General features: G+C 31.7%; 2 protein-coding genes across 6 annotated transcripts in view; one reads left to right on the forward strand and one right to left on the reverse strand.

Annotated features, from left to right (window-relative positions):
• Positions 1-12,133, reverse strand: part of LOC118187908 (spindle assembly abnormal protein 6 homolog) — a 72,108-nt gene extending 59,975 nt beyond the window's left edge. For 4 of the 5 annotated variants that reach the window (XM_035358197.2, XM_085815681.1, XM_035358195.2 and 1 more), the window contains exons 1-3: positions 11,731-11,942; positions 11,438-11,498; positions 3,119-3,198 (exon numbers count right to left, since the gene is read on the reverse strand). In XM_035358197.2, the coding sequence (XP_035214088.2) occupies positions 3,119-3,198; positions 11,438-11,498; positions 11,731-11,813 (224 nt within the window). In that variant the 5' untranslated portion in view covers positions 11,814-11,942. The other variant, XM_035358196.2, reaches the window with a different exon arrangement.
• A 459-nt stretch (positions 12,134-12,592) lies between these two features.
• CCT1 (chaperonin containing TCP1 subunit 1) overlaps positions 12,593-13,614 on the forward strand; it is a 65,703-nt gene continuing 64,681 nt past the window's right edge. Inside the window, exon 1 of the mRNA XM_035358199.2 lies at positions 12,593-12,744. Within this exon, the coding sequence (XP_035214090.1) occupies positions 12,675-12,744 (70 nt within the window). The 5' untranslated portion in view covers positions 12,593-12,674. The remainder of the gene's footprint in view (positions 12,745-13,614) is intronic.

Below are 13,614 nucleotides of genomic sequence, written 5' to 3' on the forward strand. Positions count from 1 at the left end.
TAATAAAATCATCAAAAAATTCACAAATCTCGTAGTTAAAATTTTTCTATGGAAATTGATATTAAAATCGCCAAAAAGTTTGATACGTTGCAAAATTTAGATCTGTTTAATAAAAGAATTTACATCCGCAAAAGTGGAAAGTTGTTTAAGAGCTTTTCATTATAAAAAATGAAATAATTTCAAAATGCTTATCTTTTAACTCAGAACTCGAATATTGCCCAGAAACTCGAATATTGCACCATTTATATTAGATATAGGAACAAATTATAACGCATGAACTCATTTAAAAGGTAATCATATTTGTCAGTGAATTACCATAAATATCCCTCCAAAATGCTTATTCGCACTTATAATGGCAGCTGTAAAAAGAGACAGAATTTTCAGATGATTAAAATTAAGGACCTTTTGCAATTTTGAGTGAAATTACAGACTTTTAAGGACAGTATGTACCCTGTTTTCATCTGATGATATTAAGAAGCTGAAATCAATTAGCGTGTTCAAAGATGATGAAGGCATTTTACATGTCAAGTCTAGGTTGACTGAAAGGAAAGACTATGAAAATTTTATTTATCCGATGTTACTTCCGAAGAATCATAAAACTGTGCAGAAATTGATAAACATCTTTCTGTCTCATGCAGGAATTCACATATTGATCTCAAAACTTAAGAGATGTTTTGAATCTTGAAAAACAGAGGTACAATTCAAAAAGCTTTATATGCATGCATCAGGTGCAGGAGATACAAAAGTAAGATTGTGCCTGCTACTCTACCAGAAAACAGAGTTAACGATGCTTGTGTTTTCGAGAATGCCAGAGTTGATTTAGCCGGCCCATTAGTTTTGAAATTTAAAAGAAAGCTTGAATTTTACTTTTCACCTGTGCTGTTTTCAGAGTAGTTCATTAGGAACTAATTTTGTCCCTTTAAATCACTAAAGACTGGGAGTAGACAGCCACAGATCAATACACGCCCACTCTTAATCTTTTGCGGCACAGCGTGTTAGGTCTGGACACACCTAAAAATTTCCCAAAGTACGCACAGAAAAATTGAATGCTAAAGGATTTTTAGGTTATTATAAGTTACTCTGAACCTTCTTTATTTATAGTAGATGGCAGCTCAACCCAAACCAGTAAATATTTTTTAGCCATGTTAAATTTTTTACAACTCTCATTTTTCAAAGTAATCTTCCAGATTTTTTTAGGGTATAAAAGGAATTGTTTGAAAAGAAATTTCTATGTTATTTTTTTTTTGGCTGTATGCTATTCTCCTTATTCTATATTAGTTTTAAGTTTTTACCTTGACATCTAGCCTAAAATCAAATGGCGAACCCTAGGTGTGCCCAGACCGGGCTCACCGATAATCTACGACAACTGAGAAGAAATTGATAACATCTTTCTGTCTAATGCAGGAATTCACATATTGATTTCAAAACTTAAGAGATGTTTTGAATCTTGAAAAGCAGAGGTACGATTCAAAAAGCTTTATATGCATGCATCAGGTGCAGGAGACACAAAAGTAAGATTGTGCCTGCTACTCTACCAGAAAACAGAGTTAAAGATGTTTGTGTTTTCGAGAATGTCAGAGTTGATTTAGCCGGCCCATTAGTTTTGAAATTTAAAAGAAAGCTTGAATTTTACTTTTCACCTGTGCTGTTTTCAGGGTGGTTCATTAGGAACTAATTTTGTCCCTTTAAATCACTAAAGACTGGGAGTAGACAGCCACAGATCAATACATGCCCGCTCTTAACCTTTTGCGGCACAGTGTGTCAGGTCTGGACACACCTAAAAATTTCCCAAAGTACGCACAGAAAAACTGAATGCAAAAGGATTTATAGGTTACTCTGAACCTTCTTTATTTATAGTAGATGGCAGCTCAACACAAACCAGTAAATATTTTTTAGCCATGTTTAGTTTTTTACGACTCTCTTTTTTCAAAGAAATCTTCAGATTTTTTTAGGGTATAAAACGAATTGTTTGAAAAGAAATTTCTATGTTATTTTTTTTTTTGGCTGTATGCTTATCTCCTTATTCTATATTAGTTTTAAGTTTTTACCTTGACATCTTGCCTAAAATCAAACGGCGAACCCTAGGTGTGCCCAGACCGGGCTCACCGATAATCTACGACAACTGAGAGTCTGTATTCTTTGTTTCTCTGCATCTCATCGGTCAGTTCATTGACAACAATGCTTGCTTCAGCACTCTTTTTAAAGCTCTATTCAATCAGCGTGTCCACAGAATTAAAAGATAAGTGCTATCTTCAAAAAATTTTACTTGTGTACTCCTCTAGGCCTAATTAGACTGCCTACCTTTTTTTTTTTTTTTTATAAATTAAAACTCCAAGTTTAAAAAGTAGCGTGCTGCAAAGGGTTAAACTCAAGGATTTTTAATTGGCCTTAGAAGATTTATTGGCTGTAGAGAGAAGCCATCAATAATTTACAACAATTCAAATGGCAATGTTTAAAACGCAGGCTTGAAAGCCACATGCGGTTAGCGCATTAAGAAAATAATTCTTTTATTTTTAAAAAGTTAGAAGATGTTTTCTATTTTTGTTTGCACGTCGCCATTTATCTTTCGGGTATTTTTCATCTTGTGAAACTGAAGTGCTAAATAACGTCATTGCTGTGCTCCATCAATGGAGCTTGCTTCAGCTGTGAAACAAGTATCACAACACCTGCTGGCTAGAGAGTTGCAACATAGCCAATAAAAATACATTAATTGACATTGAACTGATGTTGGCCAAGATCCCACTTTCGGCCCCTGGATGGTGCTATGCATTTTGCCACCTGATGCGATAGCTGAGTGTCCTAAATTTTGTTGCCTGGTATTTCGCTAAATTAAAACAAAAAAAAAAAAAAAAAAACTGTTAACCCTAATTTCTGTTGCTTAGTACTCCTTTAAGTTCTAAAATTATGTTGACCCTACCAGAAGGTTAAAATTCTTCCATCTGACCTAAAGAATGCTGTCATATCTACATGTCATCTTATTACATTTAAACTCATCTAAAATTAAGAACTGTTGAACTCACGATAATTCCTGATCTCAGATTTTGTATTATAGTTATGAAAGGAAATAAATCAATAACATTAATGAGAAAGCAAATACAGAAGGAGCAATAATACAAACATCTGAAAGTCTTCTTCAGACAAATGTAGATTATGCAAGAAAAAAGGATCATTTTCATCTGTCAAAGAAATTATAAGTTCCTATGAAATAGAAAAATAAAATAAATATTCATTACTCTTTATATAAGTTACTTTACATAAATAATTATTAAGATCACAATTGTAATTTATTTTTTCAATTAATTTAACGACTAAGTTTAACCAAAGACACTATAGTCTTTGGTTAAATTTAGTATGTTAAGTATGTGAAAACTTCATGCATAGTCGAAACACATTCCAAATCACTGAAGCTGTACAATTTTTTTTTGTAATAATTTATGCATTAATTTTTTTCAATGAATAAATTTAATGCAATATACTAATGTTTTAAGCATTTGAAAATATTTTGCATTAAGTTTATCAAAATACACTTGAAATCAAGAAAAGTGTGCATTCTTTTATATCATTCAACACATGTAAAAAACTACTGTATATGAGAAATTTTTAAAGACTTATTTTACGAAAATTTTAATTCCGATAATTTATTTTGAGTATTTCTTTTCACTGCAAAACAAATTTCTTTGATTTATATCAGGCAATTTTAAAAAAGTATCTTCCAAAGATAATGCAAAACCTAGTTAGTCAATTGATTAAGGTAAAGCATACAAGAGCTATTTGTCTCAAGGAAAGAATTTCCTTATCGAGAACATTCTAAGGGAAACTAACTCATATCCTGCATAATATATGAGGAAACCATAAAACCAACCCTTTTGATGGAATTGAAACTTGGGCCAACTTATGAATGGATAGTAGTTTCAACCACACAAATGTTATAGTCTGTTACTTAGAGCAAGTACATTTCCACTCTCTTTTGACTTGCATCATAACTATAGTAATAACTGCTCTTCCTCTAATTTGCTAAAGTCGTATGATCTCCTCTATGCAGTGATGATGATGCATGTAATGAGTGTAGATGATAGAGAATTTAAATGCCTATTTAAAATTAACAGATATTGGTATAGGACATTATTTCAATAGTCAGGTAATGGTCAGTCTTACAGAACAATATTATAATTATAAATACTATTACAAATTTTGCACATATGTAAACAATTTTAGTGAAATAATATGTGGAATTGTAGTATTTTTATTTGTATTATAGAACGAGCGAAGAAGCGAAACTTTGCCAGAAAAGCAAGAATACAGGGGCAAGCCTAACATTAGCCATTACTATTTTGCTAATTTAGACAGATATCGTCAAGTTGGAGGTGGTTTTCGTGACTAATTTTTGTTGTCAAATTTGGCAAGAAATAACCCAAAGTCACAAAACTTGGTAATAATTTTGGTCTGGTTGCTGTAAAACTGTAATGAGCATTGTAAATAAATAACTGTAAATGATCCTTATGTTATGGCACCTGTATCCGCTCTTCATATGCCTTCCAGTTATTTCGAGAAATAGAATTTATTAGAGATTTCTCGGTAAACGGGTGAAAACTATATAAGACTGGAGAGAGCATCTGCTCTCAGCTATTAATTCAGAGTACTGAGATATCTGTGAGAGCATTGCCTTTTATATATGCTTTGCATTGAGTTGCATTTAATGTTCTTATTAGCTTGAAGACTAACTACTGATTGTGCTGTGTGACATTGAGAAAAACTGCACAAATACTTTTGTAGAAAGGTCCAGAACTTCAAGAGATACTTTTTGTAAATTTGCCCTTTTCAAGTGCATTTAGAAAATCTTGGAAAGGTGCTTCAGAAACTGAAAGAAGCCAAAGTTAAACCCTGCCAAATATAAGTTATTCAGGAAGGAAGTGACATACCTTGAACATGTCATCTCTGTCAAAGGTCTGTATAAGGATCCAGAAAAGTGTCAGCAGTTAAAGTCTAGAGACACCCCAAAAATTTCCATCAGCTAAGAAGTTTCCTGGTGTTTTGCACCTACTACAGGAGATTTGTCAAGGACTTTTCTTCCATGGCAAAACACCTTCAGAAGCTAATAGACAGCAAGCAAAAGTACTTGTAGACCAAAGAATGTCAGGATGTATTTAACAAATTGAAGGAGGCTTTAACATCTGCTACAATCTTAACGTATCTGCAGCTAAACAATGTGTTGTGGCATACTGCAGCAAGTGTTGATCTAAACCAAAGAGGAATTACTGTGTCACCAGGATAGAGTTGCTTCATATAGTTAAAACTGTAAAACATTTCCACCATTATCTCTGTGGGAGAAAATTCCTGCTCCACAAAGATCATGCATTTTTGACCTGCCTTTTAAATTTCAAGAATCCCTAAAGCCAAATAGCCCGATGGATACAGAGAATCCAGGAATATGACATCACTATCTGTCATTAGAAGGGATCATCACATAGAAATGCTGATGCCCTGTGTAGAAGATCCTGTCCAGAAAGCTTCCGATATTGTTATAGGGTTGAAGGAAAATATGAAAAGCTTAATCCAGTTGCACAACAAGTTACATTTTCAATATCAGGAAATTGAGACATGTGAAATGATGAAGAAGTCAGGAAAGACCAGTTTGAAGATGGTGACATTAAATCCATAACTGAATGCGGTCTTCAAACAGGAAACCTACCCAGCAGGACATTTCGATCTATAGCCCTATGACAAAACAATATTGAGCTCTCTGAGACTCACTTCATATTTGAAATAGTATTTTGTACCAGAAGTGATACTTCAAAATCCTAGATGTACTTAAAGAACTAAATAGCACTCCAACCGTGGCCACTTCAGAATAATGAAGACATTGTACAGAGTTCGAGAGCAATTCTACTACAGTAATGCAAAGGGTGATGTGCAAAAGTGATGCAAATCTAACAATGCTTGAGTGGGTCAGAAAGGACCTAAGAAATACAACCAAGGGAACGTTACAGTGTAGATGCACTTTTTGAACATATTAGCTCCAACATCCTGGGATCTCTGCCATGAACAGGCTGAATGACGTCATAGTTCGAATCCAAAAGTCCGAAGTCATCAAATTCTAAGCCTCAAGACATTAATTATGATGGGCTAGCCCTTTACTATAACTATAGTACACAGTCTCCATAGCGTATATAATGTAAATAGCATACCAAGACCATGGTCCTATTTGTATACAAATTTGTAGAATAATGTAGTTATTTATTCGTTTAGTGTTTGATTTGTTTTATGTTATTTACTGAAGATATTACTATAGTAGTACTACATTGAGTTGCTTCACTTGTAAGTAGGTCTTCCTGTCCAGGTATTGTACTGCCCAGGATGTGCAGGCCTGGTCTTGGGAAGGGGGAAATGTCACACATTTTGTACATATATAAATAATTTTAGTGAAATTATATGTGAACATTTTTTTTATAACATAACATCAAAACCTAAAGAAGCGAAGCTTCTTATCGAACAAGTAAGAATACAGGAGCAAGTCTGTTTGAAATTGAGTAAATTGCTATCTCACTAAATTGATGAGATATCACGAAGTTAGTATGGTTGAGGTAACAAATTTTTTTTAATCAAATTTGTTGAGAAATTGATAAAAGTCACCAAACTTGGCAATTATTGAGTGTGGCCCTTGTATATTTGTAATGGGTACTGTAATTCAATAACTATAATTGATCTTTACATTACTATAACTGTATTCACCTTTCACATCCCTTCCAGTAATTTTGAAACACAGAATTTACTAGACATTTCTTGGCACCCCGGTGAAAACTATATAAGACTGGAGAGAGCTTCACCTTTTATATGTGCTTTGCATTGCATCTCTGTGATACTGAGAAAAGTTGTACAAAAACTTCTACAGAAAGGTCCAGAACTGTAAGTGTTTCTTTTTCTAAAATAAATTTTATCAAGCTTACACAGGTTCTGTATGTATTCAATCTATTATGAACCCATACTAAGGTGAAAGATTTCAAAGCTTGAAATTCAGGATGCTATATACCGTATTTGCTGGTGTATAAGAACTTTTTTGATTTGAAAATAGCTCTGAAAAACAGGGTGCGTCTTATACACCGATACTGCATTTTATATGTCGATACATCATTTGTGAATGGGTCAAAGCTTCATGGGATGCTGTGAAAACAGAGATGGTAGTTAAATCATTTAAGGAGTGTAGCATTAGTAATATATTACATGGTACAGAGGACAGTTTGTTGTATAAGGACTCGGATGCTGATTTAGAAGAGGTTTCAAGTGACTCTTCCTTTAGCTCTGAATATGAGTATCTTTGCTTTGACGAAAAAGATTAAATGGTGTTTTTTCCAAGATAGATTGGGTATTTTCAGAAAGTATTACTTTGTATTTGTATTACTTTATATTTAAAATGCTGTAAATTCATTATAATGATCAGTAATAAAGTTTTATCATTAAAAATGTGTACAAAAAAAAAAAAAAAAAAAAAAAAAAAAAAAAAAAAAAAAAAGGGTGCGTCTTATATGCCAGCAAATAAATTATTAGGATGCAGGTGGTATGCAGGTCATATAAATCAACATATTTTTTAAAAATTTTTAAATAGTGATATATAATATTTTTTAATAAATAAAGAATAAATCAAAATGCAGTATTTATTTTTAAACAAAATAATAAATTTGCAACCTTTCTAAATTATTTTGATGAAGTAGCCTTATATTTCTCTGAAGCATGAATATTTCTTAGAATATCTTTTTCCTTTTTGATCTTCTTATAAAAGCCAGTTTTCATCAAAATTTATTTTGGTGATTAACATATCTTTCAAAATGTCCATTTTAAGCTATATCTTATCACTGGTTGAAAAACTGTTCATAATGCTAAATACTCGCTCAGTTTCACCATTAGTGCCAAGAAGACAAAAGAAAAACTCTGGCAATTTTAAAACATTTGAAGAAGGAATCTGGTTTCTACTGAAATGTGCAACTACTTTCATCCACATCTGAACTAGGCACATCTTATTTTTGACCATTCCAATATTTTTTTCTTCCATGATATACGGTTTAAGGTAAACACATTCCTCATATATATCAGTTTCCAATAATTTATGATTTGGTATCATTTTATTAATTAACAAAAAGGCTGTTTCAACTTGACTCCAAGAAGGGATTTCAATTAATATGATTCAGTCGCAGATTTCAAACTCCTGAAATACTTTTATTGTTCATTCCTCCAAATAAGTAACAGCAGTCTGATAAAATGAAGCAACCGCTTCTTGAAATTCAACAACTTCACGTTGTGCCATGTCTCCATTCTCTTCAAGTTTTTCTAGAGTATTTTTAAGATTTACTGGAATAAAGCTATCTTCTATCTTGCTCAATACTGAAGCTGTCAGAGCATCTGTTGAAGCAATTACATCAAACACAGACACAATTTGATTTTCATTTGCTGTAAGAATTATTGAAGCCCGAGTGTTCATAAAATGAAACCAAGCTTCTGCCATTGCATTTTCAAAGAATTTAAAAATAAGCATGGGACACTTTTTTCTGAGATTGAAAATAAGCCTTCAGTGTAATACTCTTTCAATTTGTGTTTGTATTAAGTGTAATACTCTCATTTGTAATACACTTTCAGTGGTGGAAAGTAATGCTAGCGATCTTGATTGTGAATACCCTAGCATCATTGAAAAATTGGTTTCTATGAAGTAGTAGAAATTTGCAATGTTTCTACTCAACAATATATCTTAGAAATAATCATTGCTATATCAACTAGCAAAACATAAGCTGACATTCTTATAATATTATGCACTGCACATCTGACTCTTAACTAAATCATGGTTAAGGTTTTGTTTCAGTTTCAATGAAATCATTTTCTCCATGTCTATCAGCTCCTCCAAAGTTAGAATTCATATTATTGGCATAAAGATCAATAAATTTTTGTAAAAAATTATCTTCTTAGCTTCCAAAACAGCTAGTTAAATAGTTATTCACAATATTAGATGTTTCACCAAGTAAGGATTTAAATGCTAAAATTTTTACTCTAACTCTGTAATTCTAATCTATAAATCAAACAATTACTGGAAAAAGTTTTATTTCTTGTTAATGGACACTTCAGTTAAGAATGAAACAAATTAACATTTTTCCAAATCATTGTGCAAAGCTCTTAAAGCATAAGGCTATGAAAACATTTAGTATTACTGCTTCGGCCTTGGTTTGCACATATGTAAATTTAGGCTCAAATGCCACTTGAAGCAGCTTGAACGTATAGTCCATAGACATAAAGCTTAGGTTGTAGCAAATAATATGGTACGCAAAAGCACCTTCTGTGCAGCAGCTATTTCTTCTTCCTTACCACCCATTTCTCCAATTTAAAGAAATTCTTTAACGACGACTTAGATGCAGCAGCAGAGTTTGACATCTCATGTTTGTTATTATTTATACGAAGTTAAATATCTGTACTTTTACCATGGCTTATAGAAAATTTTGAAGAACATTTATTGCACAATAAATTGGGGCTGATCTTTGGAATATGGCAACAGGTAGTTTGGCGACATTTTGGAGGTGATAAAGGTTACTACCTAGGACTTTGGTAATAATGTGAGAAGTACTCAGTTCCGATTACGCATTATTTTTTGTGAGGGAAATGAGAGATCATGAGATATGTCATGTGACATTAATGGACGAATTACAGTTCTTTAATCGGAAAAGGGAGTAAATTTGGAAAAATTGTTTTGTATTAAGCTTCATTGTGTGTTGTGTGAAATAGTGTTGATTAATTTTCGGATTGCATGGCGCTATGTAAAGTGAATTCTAAATTTTTAATGAGTTTATCTGATAATAATAATGAGATTGTGTGAAAGGAAGGATATTACAGATAAGTTTGAATGGCGGTGCAAGAAATCTGGTGAAAATGGACATTTTGTGAAACGGAGTGTAAGGAAGGGTACGTGGTTTGCAGAAAGTAGTTTGAGTATGGGTGAAATTTTATTAATTTCTTATTACTTGGTGAATAGACTGCCAGTTGACTACTGTATTTCGGATTTAGAAATTAGCAGTAGTACTGCAGCCGATTGGAACTCTTTCTGTAGGGAAGTGTGCGTGCCACGTAATGAAGATTCTGAAGAAGATTAGGTAAGTTAGTATTTTTAATCATTTGAGGATATTATTTTTATGCATTCTTCTAAATGTAAGAAGTAAATAAATTAATATGGTATTATTGGAAAATTGTTATTAGCAATGATTTAGTTTAAAGTAATTAGGATTGTAATCTAATTTTTATTAATTTAATGTATGTGCTTATTTATATTTTAAGTAGTGTTTTTTAATTTAATTATATTTTAATTTAATGATTGTGATTTTGTGAGTTATATGTTTGTAGTATTTTGGAATACGTTTGAGTAGTATACGTTGAGTATTTTCATGCATTTTTGTGAAATTTTTCTAATTTATGAGAAAAAAGCAATGTACATGGATATAGTGAAGAGTGTGCGCAATGCCATTTTTGTGCAATTCTGGGATGTTTTTTTAAGTAAAAATAAGTCGACGTGTACATGGTTTAGTTATATTTTAATTAAATGATAGTTATTTTGTGAATTTTATGTTTGTAGGAATTTGGTATACGTTTCAGTTGAAGTAAACGTATATGGAAATAATTTAAATATTTGACACTAAGTATTTGTAACTATTTTTAATGTTTGCTTATAAATTCGTTGGTGACGTTTATAATATAATAATTTAGAGGTAAAAGCTTTTGGATATTTTATTTATTTTATATGTGGAAATGTTCATCCTTGGAAAGGGTATATACTTTTTCGCAATCAGGTAATTTCATATATGTGCTTTTTATCGAGTTTAAAGATTAAGAAAATTTTCCTGCATTTTCGTGCAAATTTTTGTAATTTATGAGAAAATAGCAGTGTAGATGGATAAAGTTAAGAGTGTGTGCAATGCCATTTTTGTGCAATTCTGAGATTTTTTTTTAAGTAAAAATAAGTCGACGTGTAAATGGTTTATGTGTATGTGCTATTCTGAAAAACTCGCAAGGAGTTTGCGATTCTGCACTTTTTTCCAATTTTGCAGTTAATATTTGTCATGATTAAGCAGTTTTGTTACTTAAAATTTCTAGCATCAGTGTAATTCGGCTAGTAGATTGTTGGAAAAAGTGTTGAGTAAATAAAAAGAAAAGAAACATGTCTTTACTTCGTGAAGACAAAATGGCCTCGAAAAAAAAAAATAGAGGGTTGCTGTAGCAGAGTTGGTCACCAAAAAATCGCCAAGTTACCATAATCCAAATATCAACCAAGCCACGTTATATTTTACTTTTTAAAATTTCTTGAATTCGTAATACACTTTAATATTTTGCTTTTTATAACATTTTACATTAGGAAAAATAACGCAGAAACTCATGTAAGAAAAGAATAAACAATCAAGTACGATTTAATACTTACACGTTTACAAATTGCATCTGTAACTTCAGCCCATTCCACACTTAAAAATAACTTACACGTTCTAAAAAAAAAAAAAAAAAAAAAAAAAAATTAATACTAGGTCTGAAAACACACCGTTAAATTAGAAATCAAGTTAAAATTATTTAATTTGATAACATTGCCGTTAAAACCGACGATAGGCTCAGGAAGGGATATAATACAGTACATATATATTTATGAAACTAGATAACAGATATATATCACATAGTATATATTTATGAAAGGGAAAGTCAGGCAATAATTTAGAAGCTTACCGGGACTTTTGGGTAAATACATCCTTAATGGTAACAGGTACAGATTTGGCAAAAAGTTTCTTCGATTCTGCATTATTCAACATTGCATTTTTATTCGCATGATTACGCTGAAGTAAAATACACAATTAATCAATATGTTAGAGAATTAGTAATTTAAAACATTCGTTAACATCTAAATCCACAGTGAATAGTCATGATAAACATCTTAACAGACTTACTGAAACGTCTGGGTAATCACAGAGAATCTTCTCACACCGCCCATTAAGTAGCTCTTTCTGAATGGTTCAAACAAATGTCAATCACGTAAGACAATCACTGAAAATCTTTTATTTTCGCGGATTACTATGGTTACTTTAGTAAGAGGGAGGTTACTCTCGTGAAGATTTCCTGTGAATAATGCGCCTCTTATTGAGGGATGATGAGAGCGAATCGAAAGCCGCTCCATCAATGTGATTGGCTAGCCAAATTTCTCGGAACTTTTGTTGCCATCCCATTTTCTCTAAAAGACACGTTTGAAAATATAATAATAATTGATTAAAATAAATAACAATAAATTGATTTTTGTTTGTATAATTTAAGGAGGTGAACGTAAACAAAAATTTCAGAATAATTTTCCGTTTATAATCTGCTTAACATCTTCCAAACCACGAATAATTTTAATCAATCAGAATGTGTAATATTTTCTCTATTATTTTAGAACAAAAGTATGTTTAATCTTGTACATTATGTTCACTGTAAATATTTTTAAGTAATAAAGTATTACCTTTATTAATTAAAATGTATTTTCAAAGCACTTAAATAATTGTAATTTGTTTTCCATGAAATCTACTAATTGAGCCTTGTTCATGATGCGTTCTTCTAAAATGTTATATACTTTCACTTCCGTTGTCTGAAAGGAGAGAGTGTGAGTTTGTTCTCGTTTTACAGCAGAAGTTTAATTAAAAATGTCTACTGGTGGTATGCTTCATCTTGGTGGTGCGAGGTCAACAGGGCAGCCTGTGCGAACGCAAAATGGTATAAATAAACATATATATATATATATATATATATATATAATGTCGTAGTCTTTAAATCTGCTTAATTAGTTCTGAATCGAACCGGCTCCACGTGCGTCAAAATGTGTTGATCTCTTTGTATATCACAGTTTTATTTATCAAATTCTTGTCCTCTAAAGCATATCCTTTTTTTAAAAGTTAAGAAAAATAATTGCGTACTTAATATTTTCGTAATCGAGGTAATCGCATTCGATCGCATAATCGAGGTAACCTGCCGTTATCGCATTAATCAGTTTTAAAAGCTTGTTTTTATTTTACTTTGTACTTTTATTAATTAATTTCAATAAGTTGATAAAATGAGCTATTTGATTATATAACTGTTATAAGTTTATATTTTATTTTTTATGATTTTTTTGGTTGGATCCTTGCAGAGCCCACATCCTTGGTGCGCCCACTTATATGTTTTTGTGTTGACTTGTACTCTAATAGCGTATTGTTTGAGTTATTTTTGATTGCAGAATAGACTGTTTGTATAGGATGTGTATGTGTATGGTCGCAGAATTCTCCTATGTATAGTAAATAAGAATAGAATTCCATAAATTATGGTACTCTGAAAAGTAATCCTCTCGTGTTGCTGAAATTAAATAACTGAGCTTGTTTTTGTTAAATAATTGTTTTTCACCCTGAAAATGAATTATTGCTTATGACTTGGAACTTTTTAAGGATAATACATAGCTCAGCCAATTATATATATAAATATTAAATTTGGATTACGTGTATTCTGTGCGCATCTGTTTGTGTGTTTGTAACATCTCCTTCGGAACACTACGGAGTTGAGTTTTGAGAGAGGTACACCCGAATTCCAAAAATTCATGGGAAGTCATTTTGA

The sequence above is a fragment of the Stegodyphus dumicola genome, chromosome 4 (assembly GCF_044657685.1).
Source record: "Stegodyphus dumicola isolate Sdum_Otavi_A_Nest chromosome 4, ASM4465768v1".
Classification (NCBI taxonomy): domain Eukaryota; kingdom Metazoa; phylum Arthropoda; class Arachnida; order Araneae; family Eresidae; genus Stegodyphus; species Stegodyphus dumicola.